The 23147-nt window shown below is 39.8% G+C and overlaps 1 protein-coding gene across 3 annotated transcripts in view; it reads right to left on the reverse strand.

Annotated features, from left to right (window-relative positions):
* The window catches only part of Mctp1 (multiple C2 and transmembrane domain containing 1), a 587757-nt gene that overhangs the window by 96849 nt on the left and 467761 nt on the right, over positions 1-23147 (reverse strand). For all 3 annotated transcript variants that reach the window (XM_051172525.1, XM_051172527.1, XM_051172526.1), the window contains one exon: positions 1152-1271. In XM_051172525.1, the coding sequence (XP_051028482.1) occupies positions 1152-1271 (120 nt within the window). The remainder of the gene's footprint in view (positions 1-1151; positions 1272-23147) is intronic.

A 23147-nucleotide genomic window follows, 5' to 3' on the forward strand; every position in this document is an offset into this window, starting at 1 on the left:
AATTTGCTTCTTCAAATTTATTCTAATCTAATAAGAGAGACAGCAATGTATTATAAAGCAAACAACTCTATTATGTATTTGGTGGTTGTATTTAGTACTTATCATTTATTCTAATGATAAAAATATTTTGAAGAAACTTTTTTTTTTTGCCACAGGTAAGTCAGTGAGTCCATTTGATATCAATTATTGCACAACACTACAGTGTTTTGACTTGATGATCAAATAACTCTGTTACTTTTGTGAACATAGTTGTTGGAGAAATATTCCTGATTCTGAGACCCTGAGAATAACTTAAAGATTTCCTGAGTATAAATCGAATGGAGCCAGAACTTCGGTAATGTAACTACAGAGTAGGTTCTCCTGTACTTTCACAGTCTTTCAGCAGCTGCTCATCAGGGCACACGATGGTGCTTCCCTTTGGTTACACGTCAAAAAAAAGCTCTGGTGTGTTTGCTAGGACGGCAGTGACTGAAACAACACAAGAGGAGCAAGCCTGACCAACAGGCAGCGCCCAAGGCTCTTGTCACGTGAGCTCCCAATCCTTGCCCCACACTTTCTAAGAACTTTCAAAAAGTCACAGGGGAGTATATATTTAGGTTAATGTTCCTGGTATTAAGTGAGAGGTCTTCACCCTCAAGTCAGTATCATAAAATACCCAACTCATAAACACATACCGTTATTGTTGTTGCTGAATTGAGATTCTTTAATGCACTAACAACCAGACTTACAACCGTCAACCCTCCATTCCAACGACAGTTTACACAGAGAACGTGTTAGGCAGAGTACCTTAACTTGGTCTGAGTATTAAGTCTGTGTCATTATGTCTTAAATAAGGATCCATTAAGAAATAAAATGAACAGGAGAATGGAAAAAAATGAAAGGTTTGGAGTAACAGCCAGTAATGATTTTGAACTTCAGCTCAGTTTGTGTACTCCCTACCTTAGTGTCTATCAAGTGAATCATTCCAGAAACTGGTGGATATTTCATATTGTGTTAAGAGCAATGTGCCATTGTGTTTGATCTTACAAAACCTCCCTCCAACGTCGAATATTTATAGGCAGAGTTTCTGGTTCCTAAGTCTACATTCAACATTGTCTTGTCAGATGGCTTAGGGAGAAGGACAAGACCACATGAAGAATGCAGAGACTTACCGTGTCATGTTGCCAGTTGTCTTTCCCTGATATTATTAGGAAGTAATTCCATGTCAGCAGCAACAGCAACAGCAGTGGTATCATGTAGAGCTCAAAGTTCCACACAACGAAGAGAAAGAGCTGGAGGGGACATAAAAGAGAAAGAGACATGAGTCAAATCTGAATTTCCTTGTGTGTACTGTCATCCACACTACCTCAAGCCTCCCAAAACTAAGTGCTTTGCAACAGGAACATTTGTCTTGGAAGACAAAGCCCTGAGGACTTTTGAAGCCATTTGCTAAAAGCACAACTGACCTCTAAAAAAGCACTGGCAAGATTTTGCTTTGTTTAATTTCTGTGAAGGAAAACTTGATATCAGTACATTGTCAAAAGCCATTTTAATTTTCCCCCTCCAGTGAAATTATTGTTCGGTTAGACAAAGTAGAGTTTTGGTGCTTTTTAAAGGCAGCTAAATGAGCCTCACTGTGTTATCAGAATAGCCTGGTCTGTCTGTCTTAATCATAAAGAGTGAATCACCATTTGCCATCAGGGGTATTCTTTCTACAAATCTCACTTGGAAAATACAATAGAACAAGCTTAATAGGCAGATGAAAATACCATGTCTGCACCACAGAGCCCCAGAGATCTTGTATTATGAAAAAAGCGTTGCTTCCAACAAGTGTGAAGAGAAGTTGGCTTATGATTCCATATTACACAGAAGGTCAAACATTCGCAAATTAACACACAGAGCACTTTGGTCTAAGGAAATTTTAACATGGCTGCTGTATTAGTTTTTGAATAACACTTATGTGAATAAACTTTCTTTAACTGTAAGACAAATGTCAGGGTTAGAACTTGGAGTGACAGATGGAGCCATTCTATGAACATTCACATTGTAAAACAATAGGATTTGAGACATAAACTGTGACTCACCCACCTCCTCACCAGACTTATGGTCCTGGACAGACACATAATCTAAATTCTCTGGGTCTATGACTCCTGCTATCAGACTAAGGTCACCTTAAATCAGGTGGGGTTAGGAGCAGGATTCCTACCCACAGCTAAGGGCTGTGTAACCTTTCTATAACTTTCATATCATGTCTTTAATTTCTTCCTCCATAAAATGAAGACAACGGAAGTATCACTTTAGAGTGGTGAGAACTGAATAGTTAACACAGTGCTTGGAATGCGGGCAAATACACACACTCAGAAACTTAATTAATTATTGACTGGAAATCAGAACATCTTCTGCCTACTAAGATTTAGTTGAGCAGCAGCATAAGTGGGAATTTTAGTCAATTGGTCAGAGTAACACACAGCTTTTATTTCATAGCCCATGAGTTAGGGGAAGGGTCATGTGACACTAATGTCAGCAGCAGTGCTCCCTGATACGTTCCTACTAACCATCAATCAAGGGCCTAGGCCTGTTCAAAGGGCAGCGAGAACATGCACCCGTGAGACACAGAACTCAGGTTGTAGGCCTTACGAGGTGACTTTGCCTCTGTTTTTATATCTATAAAGAGGTCTACAAACACAATCATCTCTGACATCTCTCTTCTAAAATCTCAGATGACTTTGTGGTGTTACTGCTCCACTTCAGTGGGAGACCACAGTGAAACAGTGTCTTCTGGAAGCAGAAGGTCCATGGCCCACATCAGCTCACAGCAGTTGCAACAGCATGTACAAGACCTGTGTAAGCACACGGTGGACAAAATCCTATCAAGGGATGGGGAGGTGGTCATGAAAGCCCATGTCTAGCTCTGGCAATTGTTAGCTTCTGGGAGAGGGAGGAACAGTTTTCTCTAAGAGTGCAGCCCAGCCACACTCCAGTGGAAGAACACACATGGGTAACAAGCATTGGTCTTGAAGGGTTTGGGTCTTTTCAGTATACAAACTTGGGTGAGCAGGCAGAGAGTTCTGGGAAGAGTTGGGGGAGGGAAGGCAAATATAAGCAAAACACAACACCCCCAGAAAATTATCAGATATTAAAAAAATTTTTGAGAATTTTATATTTTACTAGATTTCTAATATTCATAGCTCAAATGGATCCCAATATGTACAATAATCATTTAGTAACCCAGGAAATGCATCTTGGTGATTATTTGCCAAGATTCAACCCCCAGAATAAGAACCATTGCAAGTTCTTCAATGTATAAACTAGGAGATGTTTTTAATCTCCACAGAAATGTAGGAAGATTTCTAGAAAAAAATCTTCCCATTTAATTTTGAAATTTAGATAACGTGTATAAAGGTCATGTGGCTTATAATTGATGTTTATTATTATTAAATGTACTTTTGTAAAGATAATTATTTTTTCAGGAAATAAACTGAGATAAATTGGATAGGTAACAATTACATGTAAAGGGGAAATTATTTTTGATTTCGGCGCATATAAGTTCTTGATACATTTATTGTAACATTCAAGTAGTCACTAGAATGAACACTTCATTTTGTTCACAATTTTACATCTGGTGCTTAGAACATGATTGGGTATAGTAAGTGTTCAACGGTAAATATTTACTTCTAATTAGAGTAAGTGGATCCAAGATCATTACCAAATTATCTAGCAGTTTAATTATTTATATTAATAAAAGTATCATAGACCCACTGCCTGAAACTAGCAGATTTGAGGAAAATACAACCACAATTTTAAAGTGGGACAGATCTAGAATTTTCTGTCTTTGGCAAATATGTCCTTTAGCATTTCTCCCAAAGAGGACTCTCCTTCTATCCTGCTGTCCTCCTGTGAGGTCATATTGTTGTGGGGCATCCATTTTTCCCTTTGGACCTTCTCACACACGTGAGTTTTCACTCCCTTCAGTGGGTTCTGCCCTCATGACTGGGATTCAGAAGATTTGACTGACAAATATGCCCTGCCAGGATAACGTCAACCTGATGAAGAGGCATATTCTATTTTGTCATGTCTGACCATTAATGTTAGAGTGACTATATTACTTCAAGCTTCTTTCAGTACCATGGTAGTCTTTTAATGTCACCAATTACATCAAGTGTTGGCAAAAAGATGCACGTCGTGTATATTTTTTTAAGTTTTAACATCATTCTCTTCTCAGATCCAAATGAAGTCATCGCTGGCTCTCTTGAAATACAGCACTCAAAACCAATATAACACTTCTCATGCGTTTATATACGGTGTTCAAAGTGCTCCATGCAGGTGGCCACCAGAGCATGGATATGGGGAAGGCAGAGAAAGGAGAAATCAATAATGGAATTATATTCATGTTAGAGATGCTCAAAGAAGGCTCCTGGTAAAAACCAAAGCCAAGCTGACACTGGCTCTGTCCTTGTTGCTGATTTGACAGTAGACAAAAGCAATACAGTAATGAGATGGAAGAAGAAATTAAGGAATAAAAATACACCCCCAACACACACTCCAAATAGATGTCATAAGGTGTCGAATGTGTCCTGAGCTCACTATAGAACTGCCTTTTTCTATGTGGAACACAGAAAGAGGAACAAAAGATACCAATATTACTTTAGGCAAAAGTGAAATTAATGCAGTACTTGATTTTATTCAATTCCATCCCTTTGGAATACTTTCCCTATTTTCTTCTTCCATCACACAATCTGTAGCTTTTCCTCTGCATCCTGGATACTATTCCCGGTATGTACTTTTTAACTTGGGCTTTTGGCATTTCACATTCATACTATACAAGCTTCCATTTACACACAAAACACCCAACAGTGCACTGGCTATCCCAGGTCATTAGAAACTGTAAACGCTTCAAGCATTTGATTCTCTTTCTTCAAACTGTAGGATAGCTGTTTTGGTTTATAATTAAAATCCTATAGGAGACGTCTTAATGAGATAAAAGTCAAAGTATTAACAGTCCTTACAATTTTTACTGACAGAAAATGAGAGTAAATTCAGGCACGGTGGGGCATACCCATAATTCTAGCACTTGGAAGGTAGAGGCAAGAGGATTAGTAGTTGAAGGTCATCCTCAAGGTACCTAGCAAGTTTAATGCTTGCCTGAACTACATGAGAACCTGTCACAAAAAAATTAACCAAGAAACTGAGAAGTCCGTGCATTGCCCTGTGTTTTAGAAGGATGCTAGAGGCTCCCTTCCAACAGGCCTTGTGTCAGCTCTGGTTATCACATCCCTGGAGGAACTGCTGTAGTGAGAGGAGATGGAAAAAGCATAGATGTTCACATTAGAGATTTCCTGTCACTAGCTCTATGGCCTTGGACAGCTACTGGATTTCTTTTAGTTTTCTCATTCGAAAAATAGAAGTTCTAATATTTACTTTGCAGAGTTGAAATGGAATTAGTCTAAGGCTTGGCACCTAAAGGTGCTTAGCAAGCAGAACATCTTGGCTCTTATTACATATCAATTTCTGTCTTTTTTTTTTTTTTTTTGCAGCCTTTCACCTTTCCTATATTACCCATAGTTTGTATGGCTTCAAGGGTCAGAGCTGTGATGAAGCCACAGACATGATGGCATTATGGGTAACATTTTAGTGCTTTTACATTTAATTTGTAATGACTGTATGCAGTAACATCCCTAATGTGTTCATATCTCATTGTATCCATGACTTCTGTGATACCCTTTTAGATTAAGACTGGATGGAGTGTGCTATTTCTTATGGTTCAGAGCAGAGTATTAAAACAGAAGCCTAAAATTACATGACATCATCACCTTGACCACCTCAGCTGAAAGTCAGAGAACCAAACCCCTTGCTGAACAGAAGCTAACTGAAGATGCCTGAGTGAGTACAGCTGGGTCCTGAAGAAATGCCCAACCAAACCTGGTCCAGAGTGCTGATTTCAGACACATGCCTTGATGAGTTATATTTTCTGTATTTGGAATTCTGAAGCCATGTATGAACAGCAAAGCTAACTGATATGTAAGTCATCTATCTCCATGGAGACAATGTATTATAGCAAAATATGACTTTCAGTAGAAGCCCAAGGAAGGGGCTTTAATTCAACTTTTGACATTTTGACATCAACATGGATGTTGAGATAGTCCATTATTGTCTCTTAGTTTCTATTGGCCTCTTTTATAAGATAGCTGTTGGGAGCAAATGGGGCAAGGTATGTCTAATGATTAACCTTGACTGTCAACTTGACATGATTTGGGAGACAAGCCTCTGGGTGTGTCTGTGTACATGGGCCACCAGCATTCAGTCATCTCTGCATCCTGACTGCAGATAGTGTGACCACCACTGCCAGGCATTCCTCAGTAAAAATAAAATGCTGTCGCTGTCAACTGTGACCTAAAATGAACACTTCCTCGAAGGAGTTGCCTTTTGTCTGGTATTTTGTCAAAACAGTAAGAAAACCAATTAGTACAGTGTATACAGTGCTTTATCAGTAAGCACTGTCTAAGTTCATACATTTCCAGCTTAGGCTGCTCAAAGTCTTTACATCTCAATCATTCCAACAACCAGAATAAATAAGGAAAACCTACTGTCAGCAATGTGCAGAGGAATCAGTCACTATATTAAGAACCAAAATTTTAAAAAAGGAAATTGGTTTCTATTCTTTTTCTCTATGTCTGTCTGTCTGCCTGTATGTATGTATGTGTCTGTTTGCATCCATAGAAAAAGTGTTCCTGGAAAAGCTATATGGACTGCATAAGTCAATCCTGTAAGTGGATATTATAACTGCTGACTGGGTGTGGATTATAGAAGATGGGTGGTATTTCTTGGAGGATGTATGTGTTTCTTGAGAGAATCTGTATTAAACAGAGATATTACAGTTAAAATATTTATTAGTCATTACAAGAAAAATCTAGAGCTTTATACATTGCATTTTAATAGTAAACACATTGCCAATTTTGTGAAAGATTGAGTTAAAACACATAGGTTTTAAATATTTTTATTTTGTGTACATGTGTGTACATGTATGCATATGTGTGTGCATATGTAAACATGAATCCATAGAGGTTAGAGGATAGCTGAGGGTAACTGGTTCTCTTCTACCCTAAAGACAGATCCTGGGCCATTAAGCTTGTGAGCAAGCTCCTTTATCTGGTAAGCCATCCTGTTAGCCTAAAAGTTTTAACAATATTAACAACTTCATGCCTCTCTTATAAAAGAGAACTTGCTTTGAACTAACAATTTGTTGAATATGAACTTATGTATAGGCTGCATTTTCATGTGTAAATTCAAATATAGTGTTTCTGAACCATGATTTTCAGCCTACAGAATTCACACCCCTGTCACAAAATACAGCTCTCCAGTACCTATTTGGGTCATATGTTAGAAGCATCGTGAATCTCAATCATAGATATTCAGAATGGCTTTTTTCATTCTTCATTTTCTGAAAGGAAAACAATATAATTTGTCCTAACAGGTACTCTGTATGACATTGTGTGGAAGATGCCATGAATTGGAGGTTGCAAAATCTACTTTACACAAGAGGAAACCAAGGTTCAGGCCTTTGAGGTGTGACGCAAAGCGCCCTCTACCGTGTAGCAGAGCCAGGCACCCTGACTCCTAGTCCAGTAGTTTTCTCACCAAGCCCTGCAGACTAAGGGGGAAGAGCTCTGTGGCAAGGCTGGGGCTTTGAGGTAGCCAATCATCTCTCCTTTGTTCTGGGATAACTACTTTCTGAACCAGCACGAGGAAAGAGAATGGCAGTTCTCAGATAGTGTGGCAAAGGTTTGGTAAGGTGAACAAACAATTCAAAAACTAGCTGGTGGGATTGAGGTGTTCGTGGTGGGTTCCTTTCTCCTTTTCTTCCCTTTCTCCCATGGCTCAGGCTCTCTGCAACGTCTCTATTAAATGGATTTTCATCTGTCCAAAATGTTTAGGGGAGGTTAGCAAGGTGGCTGCAATGGCAAAGACTAGAAATTGAATGAGCCAATCACATTTTTACAGACACACACACACACACACACAAAGGCCCATTTTCCATGTGAAGATTAAGCAAACAAAACCTGCCTACTGAGACTGCAGCTGAAGGCAGGGTAAAGTGTCTCCCTTATATTAAACAAGGCAGATTATATCAAGTCAAGTGAATGATTCAGAATATTAAGATTTTATAGCAACACCATTTCCAGAGAGGCCCTAATGTGCCTGATTTTTATGTCTTTGAGCTTGGGAGTTTAAGAGTCCCAGACAGGACCAAACCATTCACACCCCGTTACCAATTGATGGCTGCATTGAAGTGCAGTGGAAGATGTGTGTGCTCCGTGATCATTCAGTGCCACACACGGCAGTACCCTGGGGGAGCCCACTTCAAAAAATCATTTAAGTTGGAATATTGAATATTCTATTCTTTTGCAAACTACAGTATATTTTAAAAAGAAATCTCATCGAAAATGATTAACACTTCCTACTGTTCGGGAAGAAAGCGTGCCCTTTCAGACTAGCAGCTGTGGATCATTAGCTCTTCAGTGATGAGATGGCTTTGATGCGTAGTTTTCTTTCTAATTAAGAGATGAGATTCTCTATTTGACTATCTCTTCAGAAAGAAGCGAGGAAAATAATCCTGCCTATATGGAAAAGCTGTCTCTTACAAAACAATTATTTCAGGTTCCTTTTAGAAAATCCTTTCCTTTCCTAATTTAAATTCATTTTTCTCCCAAACTTAACACACATTTACACTTAAATCTTTACAATATTAACCCCTTTTTACCCAATCTTCATCTTCTAATGTTTTCCTGTTTTCTTTATCACTCAAAATTACACAGTTTGGGTAAACAGAGTACAGAAATATGAAACTTGCAAAAGTACCTATATGCCTATAAGAATTAACACAAAACAACTTTTTGTTTTAACACAGAACTTTTTGTCATGACAATATTCTCTAATGTGAGAGGGGCCTCAGAAAATATAAATATCTGAATGTATTTTTGAGGGAATGATTAAATGAAAAGACCTTCAATGTTCTTAGACATGTATTTTTCAACTGGTGATAACGAACCATTAAAAGGAAATGGTCTCATCTCTAGCAGTAAAACTGGACTTAAACACAAAAGCAACACCTTACTTTTATTTTTGAAATACCTTTCATCAGATTTGCTAAGGGGTAAAATTCCTGCTCTAGAAGCTTGCTTGAAGGGTGTAGCGAGAAGCTGCAAGGCGGTGCTGTTTGAGAGTTGTCTATGCACGGCCTCCCTCAGCTCTTGCAGCTGGACAAGAAAAGAGGAAAGGAAGGAATGGAGTCTGACTTCCAAACATGTGGCTTCCTGGACAGTGCTTTCTTTGGCCAGGACATTTTTTTAGAAACATAAGAGGTGACTTTGGCTACCAATGAGTGGTTAGGAAAGGGAAGTTGTACACCAGTGTTTAGTGGATGGGGCAGTCCTGTGGAAAACTGGAGAAATGGGGGCAAACTCTTATTCAATAAAGGGGTTTCCTGCCTAAAATGCTGATAGCGTTCCCTACGGAGAAACACTGCCTATCGTTGTGTGGGCAAAGTACAGCCTATAACTAACTTAGAAAATATATGCGGTGTGTGTGTGTGTGTGTGTGTGTGTGTGTGTGTGTGTGTGTGTGTGTGTGCTGTGTGACCCTGGAACTCAAAGTTAATAGTGGCTCCAAGAATAAGAGCTAGGTGACAATGCCATAGAAAGAGATGGTATAACAAGCACTATTGCGGTATTTTTATTTTTAATTTGTGGTCTCTGTGTGTGGTGCCTTCGTGCTGCTGGCTCAGCTCCAAGAGGATGGCATGACTTATGACCCAGATTCAAGGATAGAGAGTAAGCCAACAGTAGAGAAGAGGTGTGCAAACTCATCAGCGTTTGCACAGAATGTTCTCTTCATCTGTCAGTGCTCAGTTATTTATTTAAAATACTCAAGAGTGGGACCAGACGGAAGGCCCAATGCTCACTTACTCACCTTTGAGTTCAATCCAGCTCCACCACTTCCCCAGAGTCTCCTAAACTCACTGTTCTGGGAGAGAGCGGTTCTGCCTTGAGCGGAAAGACTGATGCGCTGCTTGCCTAAGGTCTTTATTTCTTGCCAGTCCCATTGGAGCTTCTTACACGGCCTCCGTTTATCAAGGGATACGGCAAAGGCCCTCTGATAACCCCTGCTGTAACCGTAGCCTCTCTGTGGTGGCCTGGAGGTATTATGGGCTGCTCTTATGAAGAGAGGCTTTGCTTTATTTGGGTAACTCTGTAACCTGAATAGTGAGTAGAAATGGGTGATTTCTGGAGACCTACTTAGTCTTCCCCGCTTTGTCCTGCCGCTTCCTGTGAGCATAGGGGGCCTTGGTTCTGAAAAAAGTGCCATGTTGAACTGCACCCTTAGAATGAGAACTGCTTTATTTTTCTACTAGTTTTGCCCTGATATCAAGGTAATGAGACTTCTAGTGTTTTGGGGCAGCAATGGATGTTTTATGTCTTTGGAGAAAAATTCTAAGTGCACCATCTACGAATGATTCCTAACACCCGCTAGGCAAATGTGTGGGGAGATTCAGCGAACCCGGTTCTATTCACGAAACTGAGTTTTTACTGCCAGGTGTGGAAAACAAGAGGGGGAGCTGCTTGGCTTGTTGGAAATGTCAGATTAAAATGTATATCCTGTAATTTGGCTTGTTTTTCCTGACAGCGGAAGAAAAATGCTGTTTGTTTAGATTTACGTGGATTATTTAGATACACATGTCAGAAAGTTTCAATTCCTGCTTTTGTGAAATGGAGCACTGAGCCTCTGACATTGCTATCTAAAACTTAAAGTCCACAGTCTTAATGTGTCCATGAATTTGCTAAAGTGTAGCTCAGCTGCATCTATTACGGAGGCAAGTGTGACAGATGAATAGGATTCTTCTCTGAAGACGTGTCACAAACAAGCCACCGAAGCAGTCTGAGGAATATCCATAATAAAAAGGACCCAAACCACCCCACCGTGGTGCCATCCACCAAGGCAGACACAATCATACTGTTCTCTGGATGTGCTTTGAGAATGCTCACAACTGCCACACAGGTAAAGCCAGAGTCTGTGCAGTGTGAACGTCACACCAACCACACACGCATAGTGATAACACTGTGACTTCAGTGTTGGTCGAAGTTTGGATGTAGAATGAAAGCAACAAATGCTCATAGCTGCTTGGGGAATATTGATTATTGAGGGTCCCTTTCATGAGACTTTGTCCCTAGCTGCTGGTTTTTAAGGTCTGTTATAGCATCAAACACAGTCACTTTGCCCTTTGTTAGTCACAGAAGTTTGGCGCTCAAAACCAGGCTGCAGGAAAATCATTCTTTGTCATCCCAGATGTTATTTTCATGCACATTATTTAAAATGACCAAAGATAGATAACTAATAGGGTATGCCCTTATTTTATACCCTGGGGGTTATGGTATTGAGTCACAGTCAATCTAAAAACTAAACCAAAATTGAGAATCAATGTCAGAACATCTTTGGCTTTACTTAAGAATTAATAATTAAATCTGGAATATTCTTTCTCTGTGGTTTGGAGGCATTCAGGGTCCTTAGAGAAGTAGTTGGATCCAGGCGATATGGTCTGTCACAGATAAATGGGCTTCAGGCAGGCTCATCTCTCCTAACATGCTCCATACCCTGTTTTTATTTAGATGAGTGTTTTCTAGTTGTCCTTTTCTACCTCCAGTGCCAGGGAAACGTCATTTTCATCTACATGATAATCAAGCGATTAAATAATGTTCTGAGAGCACTTCTTATCTGAGTTCTTAGCCTACTAGCAAACAAAGTGGCTGTCTTAAATGTGAACACAGATTTAAGGATAATCTCAAGCTAATTTACCTGCTCTTTATGTTGCCAAGGTTTCAGAAGGTGCTATGAGGATTCGCAGAGCTCAATTATACACAATTATCCTTTAATGTTTTAAAGAAATGAATCTGCTACCAGCACCATTTGTGAAGCAGGTTGTTGGTCAATTCCCCTTCTTGTGTATGTAAATGCTTTGTCTAGGTACGTACATTCTACACCAATGTTTGCTGATGTACAAAATGTTCAATCTATCCTAAGCTCAAGTTTTGGCTCTCAAGCTATCTCGTCATGAACAGGTACAATATTTAAGGCAACAGCTGGCACTTCAGTTGCTCATGGGAGGAAACTCCCTCTGTTCTGTAGACGGTGCCAGGAAATAGGATACTGTGCTAACGAGCCAAACACGTGTTCGCGAAGTCTGTGATACACGCTACTTTAAAAATTAGACCTGCAGTCTTTATCTTCCCATTTCTAACTCACTGAACAGGAATGCCTTTAAAATAGCAGATGATCACTGTGGTGTTTCCTTTCAGCAGCTGATTGCAAAGGGGCGCGCTCCACCAAGCTTTGTGATGCTCGGCACCATTCTTCTCTTTTCCACTCAAATTATTTCACTCAGATTTATTCAACTTATCATGACTATCTTTCCTAGGCTACTGATGTCTAATCTCTCTTTTTAATCATTCATGGTATAACTTGCAGTTATTGTTGACTATTCATTTTCCATGTTTAATGTCTTCATTTCACCCTAAAATTACACAGAGCCAATGTCAGAAAAAAAAAGTGTTTTTAAATTCTCACCCCCTTGAATAGATTTAAGACCTAATAATATCATATATTTCAGCTATCTTACCCGCTTCCACAGCTTCATCTCCCATTCTGTCTTATAATTTTCTAATTTTCTCCTTCCCTGGTCTCGTTTCCCCCCCCCCCCCCCGATCCCTGTGTTCTGGAAAAACTTCAAGAGTTATGTTTAGCAGCTCCAGCTATGTCTGAACATTCCTCTTTGCAATTCAAATACTCGTCTTCGGCTGCCTTTAACAGGCTTCTTCACTCCACTCCATCTTTTAGCCTTGCTGCGTAATGTTTACCGGCGAATGTCTTTCTCCCATTGCTGAGCAGAGCTTAGTGCTCCTCTTTCACTGCATGGGAAGCCTAAAGGCTTGGACACTATGGGCACATCTCTCTTGGCTGTTTTCCACACACCTAAACATTTCCTTCAATGCGATGGCGCCTGGGTTTCAGTGGCAACAGAAGTTATCAGAGAACACTAGTTTAGACAGCAAGCAAGCTGAACTCCAACTGTTCAAACAGCCTGACTTTTACAGTAAAAGGAAAGGCCCACGGCCAAGACCACTTGAGATGAGCAGGTATTTTTAGTTCACTTGTAGGCCAGCTCTAATGTAATTCTGAAATGTTTTCTTCAAACTCAACCCGACTTTTTCAGGGCTGTCCAAATCTGTTTTCTTTTATAGCAAGTACAAATTCTTGGAGCAAAGGAAGCGTGGAGTATCATTTGCAGTGCCTCTGCATGGCTTTGGTGTTGATGCCCAATGGCTCAAATTAGTCCACCAAACAGATGAGCACATTGTAATTAGCTCTTGTCAAACTGTTAGAATAAAAAAAAAAAAAAAAAAAAAAAAAAGATTTCCAGCGTAATAAAAGTTATAAAAGAGAAAAAAATTTTCTGTCATTTCCAGCCAAAAGAGTCCCTGTAATGACTTATGGCTTAGCATCCCATAGTTTGATAAGAAGGCCCCTGTGTTCTCAGGAAGGATGTCAGTTCACTGACATGACGATGCTGACATGTATTTATCTTTCAGGCATTTTTGTTGTTGTAGCTGATTGCCTGTAAAATTTCATTCCTATAACTGACCGTCACAATTGGACATATTTTGTGGACACACAGTGCAGATATATGATTCTCAACCGACATTTGTGCTTCTCTACTTTCCAGTATTTTCCAGATTTTTACTACGATGAACTTTACTGAATAATTAAAAATTTCAAAATATTTAAATAAGAGAGGGTATTGAACAGCATTATTTCTATGGGACATCTTGGGTATAATGGTCATCAGTGTCTTGTGAGTGACTTACTCATGGTCGGAGCAGTGAGTCAAAGGCTGCTCTGCTTGATCTTGAGTCATAGGGAGGGCTTTACAGGACACTGGAACTTAACCTCCACTCAGGAGAAAATACAGGTTCTTAGTAGATAGATGGCTATTTTTAAAAAGTGAGTTTAAATTCTAACCAGGAGGTGATACAGCTTGAACTGATTAGGTTATAGCCAAACTGTCATCCCCTTCTTCGTGTCCCTTAGACTTACGCAGAGATATGGTAAAGTTTACTTATAGGAATGAGTAGGGGGCATGCATGAGTCTACACTTAAAATTCATAAATTAGTATATTCAAAGGTTAATAAAAATGGATGATAGAATGAAAATCTAGAAAAAACACTTGGGGAAGGAAAAAAATTATAGATTTGGAACATAAAGCAATTTCTCTATCTTTATTCTCTCTCTTCATTCTCTCTCTCTCTCTCTTTCACACACACACAGACACACACACACACATGCACACACACATACATATATACATGTGTATATTATATGTATGTACAATGTATGTATATACAAATGCATGTTTTAAACATGTTACCAAAAAAGTATATGCATAAGCACATGAAAAGATGGTAAACACCATTAATCACTAAAGAAATGCAAATGAAAACACAATGAGATGCTATTCACAGCCATTAATTTGTCTATAATCAAACAAATATTACAAAATATGTGGTGAATATATGGAGAAACCAGAACCCTCACACCTAATTGATTGGGATGTTTAGTAGTGAGCTAGTGTGGAAACCCTTGGTAATTTCTTAAAAAGGCAAATGTAAATCGATCAGACTAACCAACAATTCTACTCCTATGTATCTGTCCCCCAAACCTGAACACATCAGGCCTTGGATTTGTTTATAAATGCTCACAGAAGCATGATGCATAATACTCTCTAAATGGAAACAGTGAAGATGATTATCTTGAGTGATGAGTCATCAAGCATGCACACACCATACACAGGACACTATTCCACGATTACATACAAGGACATGTATTAGCACCTTTAACATCATGGACCCAGAAACATATGTTAAGTAAAAGAAGCCGCATAAGAAGAACATGTGATGTATTTGCTCAAAATGTTCAGAAAGGCAAATTACTCTTTATAGAACCAGAAAAGTAGTTGCCAGGCAGTGGAGGTGGGAATAGAGAGTGACTATAATCTGAAAAGATGTATCCTTTTAAAGTGGTAATTTTTAATTTTTATATACATAAAATAAACATATATAATTATATGCATATGGGTATATGTACTGTGTGTGTGACTGATACACATAGGGGACAGAAAGGGCATTGGCTCTCTGGAACTGGCATTATAGAGAGCTGTGAGCTACCTATAGAAACAGGGAACTGAACCTGGGGTTTCCAAAAGAGAAGCAAATCTGACAAGCCGTCTCTGAAGCCCCATGAAAGGATACATTTTATCCAGCTAAATCCTAACACAAACAATTAAGAGAAAGTAGGCTGAAGTAACAAATGGCTACAAATCTTGTGTAGAAGGAATCTTTTGTGTCTATATGAAAGCATCACCTGTCAATAAAAAAGCTAATGGCCAATAGTGGAGGCAGGAAATAAGAGGCGGGACATCCAACAGACTGAAAGGATTTTGAGATAGAGCCAGGCATGGGAAATACACCCAGAAAGACATGAAAGAGGACAGATGCATGGTACTTGAGCAGAGGTAACCAGCCACAATAGAAGATAATAAATGGATTATTAATTTAGGAGCTAATCATGGAATGAGCCTAGCTGTATGGCCTAGATATTTATAAATATGTTTTGAGTCTGAGTCATTATTCTGGAAGCTTGGGGCCAGGAAGAAAACCCCTCACGACAATCTTGCTGTGTCTTGCCAACAGTCTCAGAATATCGAAAATGCTCGCTGACAACACTGTCCTTTCATGATTCTTTTGGGCCTTGTTCCTCATTTGAGTTCAGAGGAGTATCAGAAAGGCTATTGATGAACACCTAAAGCAAACATCAATATCAGCCATCACTAATTATAACCTGAAAAGCAAACTCCATGGGCAGATGAGGCAGCTGAAACAATTGTGTGACTTTTTTTACTCCCATGCAAAATTTGATCAACTTTGAAACAAGAAAAGAAAACAACACAAAACAAAACACAAGGATTTTACTCACTCCTTGAAAAGAAATGACTGAGAATTTGAAAACCACCACTACCACCACCACAAAACTGACAAGGAAAACTCAGCTTGAAATGTGAAAAGAATCAGGAAAAGAAAGGAGAATAACTTAGATTAGTATCCTGAAAGAAAATAGGTCAAGTAAAACAAAACGAAAGCAAATCTTGGCACCACAGAATGAGAAGCAAGCTGGCAAGGTCACCTTCCCTGGCCAGAAGATAGCACTCCAGTGACTGTGGTGGTGTTTTGATGTTTTCCTACATGGTAATCATGCTGGGGGACCATTTAATTTGAGTCTAGAGTTGGAATTTCATTGCAGTCCACTGCGCTCTCTATTACCAAGTCACCTGGAACACCACCTATCAGGAAATAAAGCGGGCCCCCTATCTCCACCCACAAATAGAGTGGAAAGACACATTAAAAGGGGATTTGCTTTATTTTTCTGGTCAGCAACAGTCAGCAACTCCCTTTGGTTGGTTGGGTTTGTTTTTCTTAGTATATTGCATCAAGAAAATAGAAATGAAAACTGCTGAACACAGCAGGGCGAGTGAAATAAATCTGAGAACCACTTCCAACCGTTTTTTATGTGAGTACTTCTAAAACTCTGGGATAATCTGTATTTTCCAATGAGAGCTACAAAGCATTTCTGACGGTACCACTCCCCCCACACAGTAAAGCTTAACACAAGTGTTTATAAGTTAAGTAAATTACATCAAGCATAGAAAAGCAGGTGAGCTGGGTAGATTTCCACATTCATTTTCTCTATCAATTGCTGCAAGTTACACTGGCTTGGTGTTTTACCATCAGCTTACATGGAGCTATTCCGTCGTCTCCCTGGGAGACGCGTGTGGCTTTGTCCTGCACGGCACTGGGCAGACTCTGGCTCTCCTTTAACCAGCTCCGTGCTGCGGAAACCCTTCACTGCTTGAATTCATGTCTGCGTGTTTGAGACAGGTCTGACCACCTTTCTAACCAGTGTTCGTCCCGTTTCTCACACTAACAAAGACAGACTCGTGCAACCGGATTCCGTGGTTGTTACTGCGAGGGAGTGGGGATGTGATTGCTCCCTAGTTTTAACTCAGTCTTGGGTGAGGAATGAAGCACTGCCTGACTCTTAACTATCAAAAGAATGTTGGCTCAGAGCCTTGTTTTCACCTTGGCATTAGTTGAAATAAAAGAAAATGAAAATAAATTTCGTTTTTTGTTTTTGTTTTTGTTTTTTTTCGGGAAAAAGGTAACTGGCACAAATTGGGAGGAAAAGTAAAAATGATACAGAAAAAGATACTATAAACAAGGCTGAATGTTTTCTATGATTTATCTCATAAGACAAGGACACTTTATACATATTTTCACATAGCAACAATTCATTAATAAACAGAGACTCATTTCAGGTTACATAGGTATGTACAAATATGTTTATTAGGTACACACCTAATTAGGTATACACACAGTCTATATGGATATAAAATGTATGTACATAAATTTATACTGTATCTGTATAAACTTTTAGTTACTTGTTCTCTAACATGTACATATCCATAAATATTAAATAATTACTCATGGGATACTTTCCCTCACGTGTAGAAAGGAAATACCACTTCAATTATGATAAAAAGTTAGGCGATGCAGACTATCCAGATGAGACCTGAGGGGCTGTGGTCAGACAATTACAGAGGAGGATCCCACTGGTCAGAGGTCTAGGAGAGGGGAATACGGTGGAAGAGGGAGCTAAGATGGCAACAGATAAGAGTGAGGGAGTTACAATCGAGATGTAATGTAAATAAATTATCATAAAATATGTATTAAAAGTTCATAAAATATTACTGGTGTCTCACTTCCAGAGAAATAATGTTACATAGGATTAATGCAAATATTTATGAATATATTTCAAGAATTTTATTAATGTGAAACCTAAATAAGGTTTGAACGTGAACTTTAATCAAATAATCTTAATGTCACTGCTTTATTAAAGATTTGTTTTATTTTTTTACTTCTTTGTTTGTGTATGTCTGTGTGACTATGTGTAGGTACCCAAGGCTTCCAGAAGCAGAAGATCCCCTGGAGTCAGTGTTAAAGGCAGGTGTGAGCTGTCTCAGGCCCAGTGGATCCCCTGGAGTCAGTGTTAAAGGCAGGTGTGAGCTGTCTCAGGCCCAGTGGATCCCCTGGAGTCAGTGTTAAAGGCAGGTGTGAGCTGTCTCAGATGCAGTGGATCCCCTAGAGTTAGAGGTAAAGGCAGGTGTGAGCTGTCTCAGGCCCAGTAGATCCCCTAGAGTCAGTGTTATAGGCAGTGGTGAGCTGTCTCAGGCCCAGTGGATCCCCTGGAGGCAGTGTTAAAAGGCAGGAGGTGTAAGCTGTCTCAGGCCCAGTGGATCCCCTGGAGTCAGTGTTAAAGGCAGTGGTGAGCTGTCTCAGGCACAGTGGATCCCCTAGAGTTAGAGGTAAAGGCAGGTGTGAGCTGTCTCAGGCCCAGTGGATCCCCTGAAGTCAGTGTTAAAGGCAGTGGTGAGCTGTCTCAGGCACAGTGGATCCCCTAGAGTCAGAGGTAAAGGCAGGTGTGAGCTGTCTCAGGCCCAGTGGATCCCCTGGAGTCAGCGTTAAAGGCAGGTGTGAGCTGTCTTAGCTGGGTGCTGAGACTCACACTCAGGTCCTCCGCAGGAGAAGTATGTGCTTCACTCCCACCCCAATTTAAACAATCTTAATTAAAATTATTATTATGAAGAAATAATTATATATACTTCTAATCTCTAATGGAGAATCCAACTTTATCCCTCTTACCAATTTTAGGTATACTTTTATTCCCATATTGCATAAAGGAAAACGTGAGTGTAAGATGATGTGCTGTAAGTAGCGATAATTCTAATTCTCTACTTCCAAATATTAATTCCAAAACAGAAGGAGGCACTATTTTAAACACTCACACCTTTTCTCCTAGATTGTGTGGGAAGACACTAAGTATATATTTTAAGGGTTGTCAAATTTAAGAGAACACTGTTATATGATTTAAGGGTATCGTTTTATTAATTGGTTAGAGGAACTCCTCTTTCTTCATTTGAAGCCTTTGTCAAAGATAAAAGGTGCTGAAGTTAAGAGGGAGAATCTTTGCTCTTTGAAGGTGTGAGCACTAGTAGGTTGCCCATGCTCCAGGGGGTAGCTCCATGTCCAAGCACATGTGGGCAGCACAAATTACACTTAGAGGGATATCAACTGCGAAAAGGAAGATGTGAAGCTGGGAAGAGGGTCACAGTAAGAGGCGTAAAAGGTACAAATAGAAGGTAGGTAAGATTATATTTCATTGCACATATGTATGAATTCTCAAAGAATTAAAAATTATAATAGAAATGGGTGTTATTGATAACTTGTTCTGAAAAGTGACAAGAGAAAAATCCTGCATCTTTACTAAAAAACCTTTATCTTTTCAAACCCTGGAGACTCAGCATGTTGGCATAACCAAATTACTCCAGGCTACTCCACAAAAGTGGCTGGAACTTGGTACATCACACTCAGTTGTCCTTCGATGGCTAAAAACTTCTTAGCCTCCACCCACCCCCCCCAAAGCTTCACAAAATAGTATAATGCTAATCTTGAGTTAGTTTTAGCTTTTGTTTTGTTTCTTTATCCTTTCCAGTTTTCTTTGCGCTACCACAGATTGGAGCCGGTCTCTTACGCATCTACCCTCTATCCCTGAGACTCTTTAATTTTCATTTTATACAGAAGTTCACTAAGTTCCCCAGGCTGGCCTCAGTCTCATGGTCCTCTCGCCTTAGCCTCTCTCCAGTGCAGTTGGATTACAAATGCAGTGTCCAGTTTGACTTTTAAGGGCATAAACTTCAATTCTAGGCAAAGTCTGGTCTTACGTGTCTGATATGATCTGCATCACAATGACATCAACAGCAGGGTCATGAATACTGTTACACAACAACAAAAGTGTGTTAATCACTTCATTATTATTTTTGCTTAATTATTCAACCAGAAGTGCGTGCTAGCTACTGCCCTTCTTTAGGACCCATTGGCCATGAGCTTGCAGCCTCTAGAGCTGATAGGTCTCCTGTTTCTGAAATCCTGCGGCCTCTTCAGTGACTGTACTATGTGTAGCTAGTTTCACCTCTGGCTTCTGCTAGGTAGACCATGAATGTAGACCTGGTTATCAAGAGTATGGGATGAAGTCAGTGCAAGACAGATTTAGCTATATATTTTTTGATATTACTATGCTCAAAAAGAATCACTAGATTTTATGTCACCAACATCAAGAAGAAGAGAAGCCTAGTGGATGTTTGGTGTCACTTGTGGAAATCCCACCTAAAGTTAAAGCTATTATCAAGAAGAAAACAAACCAACCACCCAATAAATTAAGTTATGATAGAATCACTGAGCCCTCAGAACAGAAGTGTAATTTGGCCTTCCATGGGTACCTGTATTATAGATAGTAAAAAGACAATTTAATATTTCAGTGTAATTCTTAGAACTTTTGAAAAATACAAAGGCTACCAGCCATGCTTAGAATCTCTGGCCGCAGAATCCTGAGATCCGCATGTTTACTTACTCTGTAGGAGTTTCTAGTGATCAACTCATATGGTGGACCGTTCTGAGCATGCACTACAGGTTTTCATTCTTTCCAACATCATCATCAGTGCTGGCACAGTTCACACATGATAGGCTTCCCACTGGAGACTACCAAAGCAACGTTAAGTGGCATCACCTGTACCTCTTGTTTAACAGAGGAAAGATGCCAGGCACAGTGACACACTCCATCTTCTTGAGAGGCTAATGTAGCAGGACTACACGTCCTTGGCCAGCCTGTGCAAATTAGCAAGATCCTGTCTCAACAAAAATGCAAAAGGACTCGAGATGTAGCTCTGGGGTAGACATTTGCCTAAAATTTGCAAACCCCGGCTGGCTTCAATATACAGAAGCACAAATTTTTTTAATGTGAGGAGAGGGAATAAAATACTTCAATGAAAGGATGTCTTGCTGGGCGTGGTGGCGCACGCCTGTAATCCCAGTACTCGGGAGGCAGAGGCAGGTGGATCGCTGTGAGTTCGAGGCCAGCCTGGTCTACAAAGCAAGTCCAGGGCAGCCAAGGCTACACAGAGAAACCCTGTCTTGAAAAACCAAAAAAAAAAAAAAAAAAAAAAGATGTCTTTTTTCCTTTTTAATAACCTACTAGGGCATTAAAACTGTCTCTAGTCCACACGTATTCGGTAAAATGCTGAGATGCCTTTCCTAGTACTATTTGATGTAGGACCAGTCAGTGCAATGACCAGAGAAAACTGAGTTTTGAGGCCAGCACTCAAGTTCCTCCCAGATGCAATATTTTCATGATCTTTGCAAATTCAAGTAAACCACACAGATGTGAGTCTCTGTTACACATTAACGTTTAGCAAAAAGGTTATCTTCAGACACCATGCTGACTCCTTTCCTTGTTAGAAAATGGGTAGGGGTGATGCCCTTAATGTTGTCTTGATGGATGCTCTCTACAAAGCCTCTGGGATGCATGGTGAACTATACCAGCTCTCTTAATGGTTCTGGAAAGAGTGAAAACCTTGAGTGAGAGCTCATAATTGCCCCCATGGGAGCTGACCACTGGGAACATTGAGGGAGGGAATAAGAAAATACATTTCTTAAAAGTCCAGTGAACATGGTAAGTGAGGTCGGGATCCCAACTCTTGGTTTGTTAGGTAGGTATCTTCTCCAGTTTTATGAAGTGTGAGAATCTACTCCATGTTTGTTATCCAGGTTCATGCTTAGCTTGCAAGATGCTGCTCACAAAGAGACACTTATTCAGAATAAACTTTTGCAATGATAAAAACCCTTCAGGAATATGCTGCTGCTATCACATCTACCTAAGGACAGACTCTAGTCCTCATACAATGCTCATCTATTGTAAACTACTGTTTAAAAACTTAAAATTATACTTAGTGTGTGTATGCATGTATGTGTGTTTATACGCATATGAATGTATGTACATGTGTGTAGGTCAAAGGAAAGCTTGCATAAGCCATTTCTCTTTTTTTATCACGTAGATCTGGTGGTTTGGGATTGAATTTACATCAACCAGCTTGGCACTTACCTACTGAGCCGCCTAGCTACCCACTCATCTAGGGAACCTCTAAAGTTTAGAGGGAGTCCAGGGTCGCTGCCCCATTTATCTGAAGTTGTTAATCTTGCTACATCATTAGGTAGTCTGAGTTAGTTTCCCCCTAATTCCTTTTAAGGGGCAGGTGGAGTGGAGGCATTGTGTTTTAGCACTAATTTTTGTGCCTTTAAGAGAAAGCATTTATAAACAGCATGCTTAGAGATAGTTCATTCTGGGGCTTTTTAGAGGAAACAAGTCTGGAGCATATACGATTCTCTGGGGTTCGTTAGTTAAGGCTCCCATAGTACGGGCCTGTTATGTCTTCTTGAGTTTAGGTGTGTGGGAACATTGTTTTGATGCATAAGAATTCCCAATGATTTCCTACCATTCCCCCCCTTTTTTTTTTCTTTTTAACTTGTACCTTAATGACTTGTCATTATTGACTGAGCTGTAAGCTGGCAAAAGAGAACATTTAAAAACCATTCCTTTGTGAGTTAACACAGAAGCTTTATTCTCTCAAAGTAGGTGTGATTTTTTTTTTAAAAAAGTATTTTTACCATTTAACACATATTGAGACATAAAGATGAAGATTAATCATTCTAAAACCCAAATGTTAAGTTTGGCACAGCTGATCCCCTCCCCGGTTTACAGCCAGCCACTCAGAGCAGGAAAGCATACTGGGTAGCGGCACTCTCTGGTGACGGATGCCCTGGAAAACATAAGGTAGACCTCCATTGCTCCCACCACAGTGAGAGCTTCATGGCACCCTCCTTAAGATTTTTTGTAGGCTAAAATAATCACACTAATGCTCTTTGGCATAGAATTTTGAAGTTTGTGAAAAAAAAATATATCTTGGTCCCATTTGCTCAGCCCATGTCCATGTGGAGGCAAGGTGGCATTTTACAGACTTCTGTTTTGGTTAGGCGTCTCAACTTTTAAAATACTTGTCAACTGTATTCCCACCTCAGCTCAGGCTTAAGGCAGGGTCTGTCCCTAACTGGCAACAGACTAT

The sequence above is a fragment of the Acomys russatus genome, chromosome 30 (genome assembly GCF_903995435.1).
Source record: "Acomys russatus chromosome 30, mAcoRus1.1, whole genome shotgun sequence".
NCBI classification, from domain to species: Eukaryota; Metazoa; Chordata; class Mammalia; order Rodentia; family Muridae; genus Acomys; species Acomys russatus.